The sequence below is a fragment of the Anomaloglossus baeobatrachus genome, chromosome 4 (assembly GCF_048569485.1).
Source record: "Anomaloglossus baeobatrachus isolate aAnoBae1 chromosome 4, aAnoBae1.hap1, whole genome shotgun sequence".
NCBI classification, from domain to species: Eukaryota; Metazoa; Chordata; class Amphibia; order Anura; family Aromobatidae; genus Anomaloglossus; species Anomaloglossus baeobatrachus.
In genome coordinates this window covers 206,547,200-206,563,070 of record NC_134356.1, presented here as the reverse complement: position 1 = coordinate 206,563,070, position 15,871 = coordinate 206,547,200, and the positions used below count along the sequence as shown (strand labels likewise).

Below are 15,871 nucleotides of genomic sequence, written 5' to 3'. Positions count from 1 at the left end.
TTCCTCAGGCTGAAGATATTGGTGCAATGCAATCCGATTTCATTTTGCGCATTTATACGCAGATGTGAGCGAATCCTAAGGCAAATCTTCAAGCTTAGGACTTACCACGGATCAAGACAACTCGACGGCTCTTCAGTGTCAGCGTCAATCACAAATACAGAATCATCATTTTGCTGTTTAGCAAAGGTATTCGCTTCATTTACACTATCGTCATCGGATTCTGATTCATGTCCATCCGAGGTCAGGATAGAGGACGAACAATCATCAAAACTCCTTTCAGTACTTGACTGTGAGCTTAATGAATAGGCAGGAGACCTGTGAATGTAAAGAATGAGAGTATCATAGCGCTATTGGATATAAACCTTTTTGTTTTAAAGGGTAATTCCCATCTCCAAAATCCTATCCTAATGTGTAGTAGGTGTAATAATAATAATATTAGCAAATACCTTCAATTAGAAATGTAGTATAGTTCTTACCTCATGTGCAGGGCATTGCAGCTTAGGTATCTATGGTTATGACCACTCAGAGTGAAAATTAGTTATGTGTGGTTGTAACCATTGATACCTAAACAGCAATGCTCTGCATATGAGGTAAGTGACAGCTGCATAAGGAGGATTATACTACATTCCTAATTGGAGGTATTTGCTAGTATTATTACATCTATTACATGTTGGGTTAGGATCTTAGAGATGGGAATACCCCTTTAAAGATTGTTTTATTGATTTTACATACAATATATATTTTTTTTTATATATATATATATATATATATATATATATATATATATGTATATATATTCTACCAGCTTTTGGGTGTGAATATCTCTCAATAAGTGACTTTTTGATTTTGACATTAATTCATCATAATTTGCTCCTTTTTTCAAGGTGTCCTTTATGGTTTAGTTAGTTTTTCAATTTTTTTACATCAATGTGGCTTTTACAGATGGTTTAGACCAGGGGTCTCGTCTCAAATTCTGCTGGGTAGAAGGGCCACACAGAAAAAAAATTATTTGGTGGGCCGCTTTCAGCAACGTTTTTAGAGATAGCATATATTTTCTATACACCTTTTGGACCACTTTTTTTTATAACATTTTTCACTTGTTTATTATAAGAAATGTGCACTTTATAATTTCAGTTTATATATATATATATATATATATATATATATATATAAAAAAAAGTATTTTTAATGGGAAAAAAAAATCATTCCTTATTTTCAATTTTATTTTTTACATTTTATCCCCTTCTTCTAAGTAATATTGTTTTACAATTACCACCCTAGTAATTTTGGGCAATATTTTGTAGTAATATTTCCATCCTGGTCCTCATCTTTTAGTAATGTCCCCATCCTGTAGTAATGTCACCATCCTGTTGTAATGTGCCCATATTGTCCCCTGTGGTAATGTGCCCATATTGTCCCCTGTGGTAATGTGCCCATATTGTCCCCTGTGGTAATGTGACAATATTGTGCCCTGTGGTAATGTGCCCATATTGTCCCCTTGTAGTAATGTGCCCATATTGTCCCCTGTGGTAATGTGCCTATATTTCCCCCTTGTACTAATGTGCCCATATTGTCCCCTTGCAGTAATGTGCCCACCCTATTGTAATATCCTCTTTTATGACATTGTTCACATACAAAAAAAAAAAAATTCTTCTCACCTGTTCTCCATTCCCTCAGTGTACTCTTACCTGCTTCTTGTAACCCACAGGCACCTAGATCCCGTGACGATTGCTGTCCGGTACACGGGGCTGCCTTCCTACGGGGAATGATTTGCAGCACTGCTCTCCTCACATCTTTTTTAATGGCAGCCGCCAGCCAATCAGAATATACCCATGTTGGCCTCTGATTGGCCGGCGGCAGCTGCCATTAGTAAAGATGTGTAGAGACGTGCTTCTCGGCATGGTGCCACAAATTATACTCACCTGAAGGAAAGCACTGACAGTGCTGGCCCCGTGTACCGAGCTGCAATAGTCACAGGGTCTAGGTGTCTGCGGGCTGCAAGAAGCAGCCTCTGGGGCTGCATGCGGCCTGTGAGCCTTGTGTTTGAGACCTTTGGTTTAGACTGTTAGACAGATTCATCTTATGTGGGCGTCACATGAGACGATCTATCATGCGATATGTCGTCAGGGTCACGGTTTTCGTGACGCACATCCGGCATCGTTTGGGACATCGTTGCGTGTGACACCTCTGAGCGACTCTGAACGTTCGCAAATCGGTTACAAATCGTGTATCATTGACACGTCGTTCATTTTTAAAAAGTCGTTTATTCTTCTTTGCGCCGGTTGTTCATCGTACCCGGGGTAGCACACATCGCTCCGTGTGACACCCTGGGAACGATGAACACAGCTTACCTGCGTCCCGCCGGCAATGCTGAAGGAAGGAGGTGGGCGGGATGCTTACGTCCCGCTCATCTCCGCCCCTCTGCTTCTATTGGCCGGCCGATGTGTGACGTAGCTGTGACGCCGAACGTCCCACCCCCTTCAGGAAGTGGATGTTCGCCGCCCACAGTGACGTCGCTCAGCAGGTAAGTGCGTTTGACGGGGGTTTAACGACTTTGTGTGCCACGGGCAACTAATTGCCCGTGACGCACGAACGACGGGGGCGGGTGCGATTGCTCGTGCGATCGCACGATAGATCGTCTCGTGTGAAGCTTGCATTATGTGACTTTTTTAAACAGTTGTAAAAACTGCCACAATGCTACTCCAATTTCCACCTGGAGTGAGTTTCTGCATGTCATTTTGCCAAATGTGCACCTTTCCCTACTAAAAAGTCGAAACTCTGCCCACTTTGCCTGAGATGACCGGGGCTGGCGACACATGCCAAAATTCGCAAAATTGGTGAAAGCTCCTTCATGAACCAGGTCTACAATGTGAGCAACAGAGAATATTTTTGAATTCTCATTTTGATTACTAAATTCTCAAGAGGACTATGAGAAAGAATATGGAAACCTTCTAGTGAATGTATTTTACATAAAAGCATGTATTTTTGGCTAAAAATAATTTGTACTATTGGGTTTCATTATCATTTTTGCAACGTTTTCTGCATCTGACAATACCAGCAATAATGTCATCATAGATCAATAAACTATTACTAAATATATGATTTTATTAGAGACAGCAAAAAGGATACAGAGACTTTAGAAGGCAAATAAGGTACATTTTCAATAAAGCCCAAATTCAAAAATAAATTTTAGCTGACAAATTCATGATATGCATAAAAAGGTATCCATAAAATGTAACCCCTTCACCCTCAGCCTGTTTTCACCTTCATGACTGGGTCAATTTTTGGAATTCTGACCAGTGTCACTTTGACAGTTAATAATAACTCCGGAACATTTTAACGGATCCCGGTGATTCTGAGATTGTTTTTGTGTAATATTGTACTTCACATTAGTGGTAAATTTAGGACAGGATTTATTTGTGAAAATATAGAAAATTTGGCAAAAATGTTGAAAATTTTGCAATTTTCAAACTTTACATTTTTTGTTTTTAAACCACAGAGTTATGTTGAACAAAATAGTTAATAAGTCACATTTCCCTTATGTCTAATTTACATCAGAGCAAAAAAATAGAAATGTAGCCCTGCACCACTGGGTTTTACCTTACAGGGGTCTCACAAGCAAGTGGAATAGGGCTCCAAACATCAACAGCTGAGGAGTGCTCGTCCTACAAAGTGGCAGACGTCCAGAGAGTGTTCATATAGAATGTAGAAGAAAAGGACTGCACAATCTGATAGCCAAGTAAAGCTTCTTTATTCCGTAAGGTGCACCATAAAAAGCAGGGAGGAAGCTGGGCACAGGCTCCTCAAAGGGAAGACGGCTGTTTCGCGTCTGGGTACGCTTCGACTGGTCCACGTCGAAGCGTACACAGACGCGAAACGGCCGTCGTCCCTTTGAGGAGCCTGCGCCGAGCACCTTCCCTGCTTTTTATGCTGCACCTTACGGAATAAAGAAGTTTCACTTGGCTATCAGATTGTGCGGTCCTTTTCTTCTACATTCTATATGAACACTCTAATTTACATCAGCGCAATTTTTTGAAATATTTATTTTTTTGTTAGGAAATTAGAAGGGTTGAAAGTTTATCAGCAATTCCTCATTTTTCCAACAATATTTACAAAACATTTTTTTAGGGACCACATCATATTTGAAGTGACTTTGAGGGGCCTATATGACAGCAAACATCTCAAAGTGACACCATTCTAAACACTGCACCACTCAAAGTACTCAAAACCACATCCAAGAAGTTTATTAATCCTTCAAGTGCATCACAGGAAACAAGAGCAATGTAGAAGGAAAAAACTGAAATTTTAATTTTTCCAACAAAAAAATGTTGCCCAAAATGTTGCATTTTCACAAGGGTAACAAGAGAAATGTACCATACAATTTGTTGTGCAATTTCTCCTGAGTACAGAAATACCACATATGTGGTGGAAAACTACTGTTTGGGTGAACAGCCAGGCTCGGAAGGGAAGGAGCGCCATTTGACTTTTGGAATGCAAAATTGTCTGGAATCGGTAGCAGATGGCATGTCGCGTTTGGAGAATCCCTGATGTGCCTAAACAGTAGAAACCACCCACAAGTTACCCCATTTTGGAAACTAGACCCCACAAGGAAATTATCTAAATGTGTGGTGAGCACCTTGAATCCCCAGGGGCTTCAAATTTTATAATGTTGAGCCGTGAAAATAAAAAAAAATCATATTTTTTCCACCAAAATGTTGTTTTAGACCAAATTTTGTATTTTCACAAGGGTAACAGAAGAAAATAGACAATACAATTTGTTATGCAAATTCTTCTGAGTACACCGATACCCCATATGTGATAGAAATCTACTGTTTGGAGGAACGGCAGAGCTCAGAAGGAAAGGAATTCCATTTTGGCTGAAATAGATTACCGATACCATTTCACATTTGAAGAGCCCCTGACATACCAAAACAGCAGAAACCCCCATAAGTTACCCCATTTTGGAAACTACATCTCTCTAAGAATTTCTCTGCACATGTAGTGACTATTTTGACTCAATGGGTCTTTTCTAGAAACAAGCAGCAATATTCATTGCTGAGTGAAAATTGCAAATCTGCCATTGTAGTGCCCAGTACATTGAAGTGCCTGTACATTGTGCACAACTTGTGCTTTTAGCAGCCTATAAATTAAGTGGGCTCTCCTCACTAAAGAAATGCCAAACATGTGGACGCTAAATGTGATTTAGCCATCTTGTGGACCTGAGGTAATAGGGGAGCATTTGTATTTGGGAGCGCAAATTTTGCTGGATTTCTTTTTGGGGAGAGTCATAGTGCTTTCAGTGCTTTCCCAGAGCCTACTGTTAAGTGAAAGCCCCCTATATTACCATTAGTAGATGACAGACCTTAGTGGGGACTTGTACATTTGTGGGTTGAGTTGAATGCTATTGGTGGCAATTTGGAGTACAAAACATTTTGGATCAGTTCACATTTATCTTGTGCTCTATGCTGAGCACTAACATTAGGATTTCCATCTACATCTCCTAAATACATGATTCAGGTGAAACTTTCACTAATGAGGCAGCAGAGTTATTCTGAACTCCGTTTGGCCTCTGTTCAGTGCTGTCCTTCTTTTCAAAAGTGAACAACACTGTTGATGACCACACTTTAGTGGACGGCTAAAAAGATGGGTAAAAAGATGGACATCGCCGGATCACAGGCCAGATGGGAGGTCAATGTGACTCCCTCTGCCCCATTACAGTGAATTTTGGTTATTTTTGTCTGAACGACGTTTTTGCAGAGATTTACTCGTAATCCCAGGTGTAAGTACTCAGCGTACAGCGCAGGATGAATGTGAGCTGCGCCTTACTGCGATGCTTGGAAGGCAAAATCAACAAATAAACAGCTGTTAAAGAATTGTCTTTATTACTGTTTTTTATGCCGTTCACCGTACGATGTAAATGATATGGCGACTTTATTTCTCAGGTCAGTAAAATTACAGTTATCCCAGATTTATATAGTATTTTTTTAGGTTTGGCATCTATCACACTAAAAAAAATGTTTCTCTTTACAAAATAAAGGTTTTTTGCATCATCAAATTCTGAAGGCTATAGTTTTTTACTTTTCTGCTGACAGAGTTATGTGAGGACTTGTTTTTTGTGGGAAGAGTTGGAGCTTGTATTGGCCACATAATATTGCTCGCTTTCTATTCCACTTTTTTTTAGGCTGAATCAATAAAAGCAACTCGGGGGGGGGATTTAATGCCATTCACAGTGTCATAAAAATGATGACAGTTTTATTTCTTGGATCAGTAATAATACAGCAATGACAAATTTATATTGCTTTTTTGTTATGTTTTGCCACGTTTATACCATAAAAACAATTTTATAGAAAACAAAAATGTTTTTGTAGTGCTGTATTCTGAAAATTATAGCTTTTTTTTTACTTTTTTGGCTGATAGAGCTGTAAGGCAGCTTGTTTTTGCGGACAAGATGACGTTTTCAGAGGTACAATTTTTACTGACATATGGACTTTTTGATCACGTTTTATTCCACTTTTTTTGTCAGCTGTATAATGAAAAGACAGTTTTGCTACTTTTTTTTTTTTTTTACAGTATTCATTGAAGGGGTTAAAGTTAAAGAGAACCTGTCAGGTGCAATATGCACCCAGAACCATGAGCAGTTCTGGGTGTATATTGCTAAACCCTGCCTAACCGTCCCTGTACCTAGTAGCATAGCTAAAGGGATCTTTAGAAAAAGTATTTCTAAAGATCCCTTATGATATGCTAATGAGCGCAGGGACTAGTCGCAAGGGCATTAGTTCCTGCACTCATTCGGCCCTCTCAGCATGTTAGCACGCCCACAGGGGTTCAATGCCAGTGGCCCAGCGTAATCATCGGCAGTTACGTGCGTACCTTTATCCATTGCACCGTCTCAGACGCCAAGCTCAGGGTCAGTGCTCATGGATCAGAAATCACCGTCCTTCTGGTCATGCCCACTAGGCCCCTCTGAAGCTGGGACATGAACAGGACAGGAAGGATGAAACATTCTGATCCATGTGCACTGACCCTAAGCCCAGTGTTCGGAGACAGTGCAACGGACCAGGTACGCGCGATACTGCCAATAATGACGCTGGGCCATTAGCATTGAATCGCATGTTAGGACGCCCCTGTGGGTGTGCTAACATGGTGAGAGGGCCGAATGAGCGCAGGAACTAATGCCCTTGCGACTAGTCCCTGGCCTCATTAGCATATCATAAAGGATCTTTAGAAATACTTTTTCTAAAGATCCCTTTATCTATGCTAGAGTATACAGGGATGGTTAGGCAGGGATTAGCAATATGCACTCAGAACTGCTCTTGGTTCTGGGTGTATATTGCACCTGACAGGTTCCCTTTAACTTTTATTGATTTGATCTCTGGTATAATGTATTGCAATACAGAAGCATTGCAATACATTATATCGGTCAGTTTTACACTGACACAATGGTCTTAGACCCTGTTCCTGACATTGTCTAAGATGCTTGCTATAGCTGGCTAACCTAGAGGGCGCCCTCCCTCTTCCAGCTCCTAAATGCTGCAATCGCTATTGATCAGGGCATTTAGGAGATTAAACAACCAGGGCCGGCGCGGGGACTATCCCTGGCTGTGACAGGCGGAGCTTGGCTATAAATTACATAAATTTACATCATAGGATAGGTTGTGACTAGTGATGGGCCGACCCGGACTGTAAAAGTCCGGATCCGGGCGGTTTCACATGTACCCAAAATTAAAAAAAAAAAAAATAAGAATGATGCAAGGACTTATCGAGGCTCTGGCAAAGTGGTATACTGCTCCTGCGGCATCTCCTTCACTTCCTGTGCCACTCATAATTGCTCATCAATATGCACTGCTTTAGTCGCCCACCGGCCGTCCTAGCGTCTGTGATTGGTTGCAGTAAGACGCACCCCCAGACTGTTACAGCATCTGATTGCAACCAGTCACAGATGCTGTCTGAGGGTCAGTATCGTTATATAAAAATAAATAAAAACAATTGGTGTAGGGTCCCATTGACTTATATGGGGACTGGAATCCAGCCTGGAACCGGAATTTAAAAAACCGGATTACCGGAATCTGCCAGTTATCTGCGAGTTCGCTCATCACTAGTCGTGATCCTTTATCCGACAATGATATAAACTGAAGTCAAAGTCCGTGAAGGAGTTAATCACTGATTTTTATTGACCTAAAAACACTAATCAAAAAGGGGTATTTTCGTGTTATTATATTGCTTTTGGTTAATTAGACAGCATGCGAATAAGCAAACCCGCCTGCGATCCGGTCCGGGGGTATTTTATGGCCTAGGGATTTTCCTCCACAGCATCTTACTTATATGCGCTAGCACTTTAGGTAAATATGGTTTCCTTAATTAAATATCGGTGTACATGTCTTTATCCTCCCCTGTTCGTATGGTACTTGTAAATTAGAGAATTGCTCTCTTCATATTTTACCATGTTTTGTAACATCTGACCATACCATCAATATTTGGAAACCTCTTTTTCCTATTAATTGGCCACTTGTCCCCCCTTCCCCACTCTCCAGTGGTTGTTTTTAGATATTTTACATAGTGCTTGTTTGTGTACTCAATAAAATTGTCTGTTTTTTTGCACAAATTACTCTTGCCCTCTTGTTTTCAATCAGTTAGTATTCATTGTACTAGGTTACTTTCCTGCTAGATTTTCATCTTTTCTCCTCTAGGAACCAGGGAAGCTAAACTTCTGTCCTGTCAATATTCCCCTTGTGCTCAAATACTCCCATCTTCCCTGGACTTATGCTGATGATATTATTCAGTTCATTCTAGCTCTGGATGCAAGCAGGTGGCTTGTACTCAGTGGTATCGTTGCTGAAGCTTTGCTGAACTTCTGCCTGAGTCATCTGTGGATAACTAGTTCATGCACTTTTCCCACGTGTCTTCTTTCTGTCTTCTTTTAGTGATTAGTGGGGTTGACAAAGAGCTCATTCCACAAATTCCCTATTTACGGTCCAGGACTAGATATATCTAGGGTCAGGTATCTGGCTTGGGGCATAGGTGAGGATCCTATCTAGGGTGGTGAGGGACCCCAGGGACAAGCTATAGGTTCAGTCAAGGGTCACCATCTCCCCCTTCCATAGACGCAGGGATCCCCTTTCCTTACGCCACTCGCTTCTTATGTCCCTGTACCTAGTGTGATAGCGGTAAACTTTCCAGAAAAAACAATGACAGTTAAATGTATTGCAGCAGAGCTTATGCTGAGATTTATAAGACTACGAATACTACAATTCAATTCAATTGTCACTCATGGAGGAGTGCCTGTCCTGCCAGGAAAAAGGAAGTAAGAGGACTGCAAGGTGACTGTGCAACGAGACTGTGCAAGGAGACTGTGCAAGGAGACTGTGCAAGGAGACTGAGCAAGGAGACTGAGCAAGGAGACTGAGCAAAGAGACTGAGCAAAGAGACTGAGCAAGGAGACTGAGCAAGGAGACTGAGCAAAGAGACTGTGCAAGGAGACTGTGCAAGGAGACTGTGCAAAGAGACTGAGCAAAGAGACTGAGCAAGGAGACTGTGCAAGGAGACTGTGCAAGGAGACTGAGCAAGGAGACTGAGGAAGGAGACTGTGCAAGGAGACTGTGCAAGGAGACTATGCAAGGAGACTGAGCAAGGAGACCGAGCAAGGAGACCGAGCAAGGAGACTGTGCAAGGAGACTGAGCAAGGAGACTGTGCAAGGAGACTGTGCAAGGAGACTGTGCAAGGAGACTGAGCAACGAGACTGTGCAAGGAGACTGAGCAAGGAGACTGTGCAAGGAGACTGTGCAAGGAGACTGTGCAAGGAGACTGAGCAAGGAGACTGTGCAAGGAGACTGAGCAAGGAGACTGAGCAAGGAGACTGTGCAAGGAGACTGAGCAAGGAGACTGAGCAAGGAGACTGTGCAAGGAGACTGATCAAGGACACTGTGCAAGGAGACTGTGCAAGGAGACTGAGCAAGGAGACTGTGCAAGGAGACTGTGCAAGGAGACCGAGCAAGGAGACTATGCAAGGAGACTATGCAAGGAGACTGTTTGGCTCTGAGCTGCTGAAAAGAAATTAAAGAATACCCTTTAAGTAAATGTGCCTCTGTGTGATATCTTCTGTTCTAAATTCATGCTGCTTTTTGCATAACATAACACAGTTCTTGCTTTTTTAATCAAGACAGTTACAATTAGTTTTAGATTGGAGTCATTAGATGAACGTTACTTATTATGTCTAAGGAAGTGACTTGTTTGGGTTTTGTTTGCTGAAATATATATTAGCGTATGCCTTCTACTGAGTGTATGAATCCGGAAGCTGTTTCTCCGGAGTTCTCTCTGCAGAAGGCAATAGGCTGTGCTTACCCAGCAGGAAGGTTTCTGTACCGCAATGTCCTCTGTTATTACCACCATAAAATAAAATCTTTCCTGTCCCTAAATTTTCAAACACCGAAACAATTATAGTTCCTGATTAGTCTAACACTTTAGAAAGAACAAAGCGGATCATAGATTTGTCATTGTAGGCAACAAATCCACGCTCTTCAGCATAACAGCAGTGTTTGTTGATTCAGCAACATGCATATAACATCACAAGGTTCTTATGTCAGCCCTAAAAACACTCCACCTTTTCTCTACTTTTTTGTTTTAATGTTATAATTTACAAACTTTAAGAAAGATTTCACTGCTAATGCTGCTTTCTAAAACTATGAGCAAATTATTATGCAAATTGCCTCTTCAGAGAGAAATAATAATATTTATTCACTTATATAGCGCCATCCATTCCACAGCGCTTTACATACATTGGTAACACAGTCACTATTGGGGCTCACAATCTAAATTTCCTATCTGTATAGGGTGCTTTACACGCTGCGACGATATATCGTCGGGGTGACGTCATTAGTGACGCACATCCGGCGCCGGTAGCGACATCGCAGCGTGTGACACCAATGAGCGACAATCAACGAGCGCAAAAACGTGAAAAATCGTTGCTCGTTGACACATCGTTCATTTCCTTAATGTTGTTGCGGCTGCAGGTACGATGTTGTTCGGCGTTCCTGCAGCAGCACACATCGCTATGTGTGACACCGCAGGAACGACGAACATCTCCTTACCTGCATCCACCGGCAATGTGGAAGGAAGAAGGTGGGCGGCATGTTCCGGCCGCTCATCTCCGCCCCTCCTCTGCTATTGAACGGCTGTCTTGTGACGTCACTGTGACGCCACACGAACCGCCCCCTTAGAAAGGAGGCGGATCGCCGGCCAGAGCGACGTCGCAGGGATGGTAAGTCCGTGTGACGGGTGTTAGCGATGTTGTGCGCCACGGGCAGCGATTTGCCCATGACGCAAAACAGACGGGGGCGGGTACACTTGCTAGCGATATCAATTTCGCAGCATGTCAAGTACACTTAAGTCTTTGGAGTGTGGGAGGAAACAGGAGAATGTGGAAGAAACCCACACAAAGACAGGTAGAACATACTAACTCCTTGCAGATGTTGTCCTCGGTGGGATTTGAACCCAGGATCCCAGCATTGCAAGACTGCAGTGCTAACCACTGAGACACCATGTCGAAAGAAGACTTGAACTCTACTGTCACCTAGTGGAAGAAGCAATCCTAAAAGTCAATACTGACCCTTTAACAAAAGCCTTGTCATATGACTTAGGACAAAAGCCAAATCAGAATCTCAATATGCAGACACAATGTTGATCTGATTTGGCTTTATGACAAACCTCTGATAGGTGGCATTAGCGTTCAAGTCATTTTCCTTTCTGAAGAGACAATTTGCATACTTAAAGGGGTATTCCCATCTCAAGAATCCAATCCTAATATGTACTTATACTTATTTTTAGGTGTAATAATAATAATATTAGCAAATACTTCTGATTAGAAATGTAGTATCGTTCTTCTGATTCACCATGTCGCTTACCTGATGTTCAGTGCATTGCAGTACCTTAGGTATCCATGGTTAGGACCATGCATATAGTCATAGTTATTTAGTTGCTCGTGGTCATAATAATGGATACCTAAGGTCCTGCAATGCCCTGCACATGAGGTAAGCGACATAGTCAGTCCGGAGAACTATACAACATTTCTAATTGAGGTCCTTACTAATATTATTACATCTAATACATATTAGCATAGGATCTTGGAGATAGGAATACCCCTTTAATAAGGAGCAATGCATGGCTTATGAGTCTCCTTACACCTGCATTTCATGCATGTCACTCTCAACAAAGAGATACTTTTATTCAAACATCCATTTTAGAACATAGAAAGGTGACCATTCCTGAGTTTAGACCTGACGGCCCCCAGCTCCTACGACTTGAATCCAGGCCAGCCCTCCTTCCTTGCCCCTTGTGTTGTTGTTAGATCTCCATGTTTTCGATGTTTAGGACAGCCTGAGCCAAACACCCTGGAGGAAGCTGCCATAAGCCCATACGCTAACAGAACTTTAAATCCCACTTGGAACCCTTGACTTAATATTGAGATTCGAGCCCTTCAATTGTTTAACACTGCTATAGATACTTATACACATTGTACAATCACATCTCAACACATTTTAGAAAAAAGGAGATCTTGGAACTGCTGACTTTGTCCCCTGTATACTTCCATAGTACAAAGATCATGTAACGTAACACATACATAACATTGTGATCACAAGAATAATTCTGGGTTCTTCAGTTCTGTTTTACAAACACAACTCATCGTTTTGGCTAGCTTGACCACAAATGACACGAAAACGTGAATAACAAAACAAACCTCTCTATAGAAATCTTCCATACTGTGGTAGGAAAACACTAATTTACAATTGTATATCTGTAACCTCACCAATCCTTAGGAAAGTGTCCTTACTTTTCGGTGCTGTACAGGAAAGTTATATCGCATCCTTGTGAAAACAAAAACAATAGATGTTCTTCTACTGAAATAGCATTTAGCATCAAATTTATCATTTACACAAGGGGTAATAGGAGAAAATTGACCCCAAATTTGTTATGCATTTTCTTCCTGAACACAATGATACCCCATATGTGGTCAAAAATTAATGTTTGGGCACATGCAGAACTTGGTAAGCAAAGAGCGCTATATCATTTTTGCAATACAACTTTGGTCACCATGTTACATATGCAAAGCCCCTGAGGTGCCAAAAAGGCAGAAAAACCGCAAAAGTGACCCAACTATACAATTTATACTGTACCTCTCAATGAATTCATCTATGGTTGCAGGGACTATTTTGTAACATCCATGCCATGTCTTTTTTTCTTTTTCCAGTTCTAGTGCCCATACGTTCTGCCCAGATTGTGCTTTTTGCACTCCGAAGCTCTCACCTGAGCTCCAGAGTTCAGCCCAGCCTGTCTGCCGCTGTCATGAACTGAACCGCAATCGCCGGGGAATCAGTTGTCTCTCGCGGTTCAGTCCTGCAAACCCCGAGTTCAGTCCAGGCTGCACTCCGGAGCTCAGGTGAGAGCTCCGAAGTTCAATGCAGGTAACCGCAGCCAGGCCTGGTATCACTGGCAGTTTCTCCGGTAGCCAGTCTGACATTGGGGAATATGAAGTAAGTACTCAGCAGAGATCACAGGATAAATGTGAACTGAGCCTTATTCTGATTTTTCGGAGAATAGTTGTTATTTTTGCGCAGTTCACCATGCAATATTAGTGATAGTACAGATTTATTAGGCAGGGGCGGTGCGATTACAGCTATACCAGATTTATATTGAAGTTTTTTTACTTTTCCTATTTTCATACAGTAAAAATTCTTTTTCTATATAAATAGTTTTTTGTTGCAATATTTTGAGAAAGCTCTAACTTTTTTTTTTATGAATGAGCCATATTAGGGCTTGCTTTGTTGCAGGATTTGTGTGCACTTTTTTGTGTTTTTTACTTTTATACTTTTTTTTAGTTGTTCACTTAGTCCCACTGTAGAACATTAATGTTTTTTATTTTTTTCTCGATGAGTTGAAGAGTTTTTTTTAAGTGCAACAATTTTTTGATCGCTTTTTATTCAAATTTTTCAAACGCAGAATGAATAGAAACCAAAAATTCAGTAATTGTTTTTCTTTCTTTTCTGCACACTTCACTGAGCGGTAAAAGTGATATGACCAATTTATTCTTTGGGTCAGAACGGTTACATCAATCCCAGACACATCGATTTTTTTATCCTTTGCGACTTTTACACAATAAAACTAATATTTTACTAAAATTAATGTTTTTGTATTACCATGCTCTGAGAGTTGTAACTTTTTTTATGAATGAGCCATATTAGGGCTTGTTTTTTTTGCAGGAGTTATGTGCATTTTTTTGTGTTTTTTACTTTTATACATTTTTTTTTAGTTGTTTACTTAGTCCCACTGTAGAACATGAATGTTTTTTTTAGTGGTATCACTGGTATAATGCATTGCTGTGCTCCTGTGCTGCAGCAAATGAAACCTGTTAGTGTCTCACTAAGGCCGAAGTCACACTTGCGAGTGACTTGCGAGTCTTGCATCGCATCATCCAGCATGGCCTGCCGCTTTCCGGACAGGAGCAGGTCAGCTGCATGTATTTCTATGCAGCTGAGACGCTCCAGTCCAGACAGCGGCAGGCCATGCCGGGTAATGTGAGACTCGCGCAGGATCTAACAGGCCACCAGAATCTACCTTGCAATGACCGGCATCTGCAATTATGCAGGCTGATCCTGCCAAAGGGGGTCTTTTAAACCCCTTTTAACCTCTTAGATACCGCTGTCACGATTGATAGCCGTATTTAAAGGGTTAATTGGCCTCAATCAGTTCCAAAACAGGTTGAGGCCGACGCCCGCAGGTCCTAGCTGTCATGTACAGTTGTCACCTGCGGGATTTTCAGCTGCGGGAGGGGGTGGGGGGGCTATTTACTTATTCCTGATTGCTGTTTTAAAACAGCAATGATTGAATAATGTCCCTTAACTACCACTGTTGTCATGCATATCTGTGATCGTTAAGGGGTTACAGGGGATATTTGGGACTTTGTAAAAAAATGTATGTGCCTAAGCACTAAAAGGCAGGTAGTTGACCATGATATCCCTTGGCCTGCATGATGGTTGATTGTGTCAGCAACCGTGTATGATCTCCTGAGGAATCCTAAAATTGAAAGAGTGAAATGTGTAAGGACCGAGACCCTGGAATTGAATGGAACAGGTATTTTTTTGAGGGGGATATTTAATCCGCATTCTGCTCTAAGGAATTTATGTACAGCAGAAGTAGAAAGTTAGTACCTTTTCTAACAACATTATATATTAACTAGAAGGTGGCCCGATTCTACGCATCGGGTATTCTAGAATTTACGTATTGTGTAGTTCATGTATGATTTTTGTTATATATATATATATATATATATATATATATATATATATATATATATATAGATGTTGTTGTGTGTAGTTACCAAGTGTTTGCGTAGGGCGCTGTACATGTTCTGGGTGTTGTCTGGGTGTGACGGGGGTGAGAGAGGTGTTGTATGTGTGTTGCGTGTGTTGCGTTGTTTGTGGAGCGCTGTGTGTCTGTAGCGTTGTGTGTGTGTTGCGCGGTTTGTGTGTGTGTGGTGTGTTTTGGGGGGAGCTATGTTTTGTGCAATGTGTGTGTTGTGCGGTATGTGCGTATATTTGTGTGTGCAGCGTTGTCTGTGTGTGTGGGTGTCTGTGTAGGGCAGTTGTTTGTGGTTCCCAGTGTGTGTGTGTGGTGTGTTGTGCAGTGCGCGCGCGTGTGTGTGTTGTGTTGGGGGGAGGTGTGCACTTCCCATAGTGCTCCATCCCCCTTGCAGCGCACTCCCCATCGTGCTCCATCCCCCATGCAGCGCACTACCCATCGTACTCCATCCCCTATGCTGCGCACCCCCCATCGTGCTCCATCTCCCATGCTGCGCACTCCCAAACGTGCTCCATCCGCCAT

The 15,871-nt window shown here is 41.7% G+C and overlaps 1 protein-coding gene across 1 annotated transcript in view; it reads right to left on the bottom strand.

Moving 5' to 3' along the window:
- Positions 1-15,871, bottom strand: part of ARHGEF37 (Rho guanine nucleotide exchange factor 37) — a 189,583-nt gene that overhangs the window by 92,519 nt on the left and 81,193 nt on the right. The window contains exon 3 of the mRNA XM_075344636.1: positions 106-315. Within this exon, the coding sequence (XP_075200751.1) occupies positions 106-315 (210 nt within the window). The remainder of the gene's footprint in view (positions 1-105; positions 316-15,871) is intronic.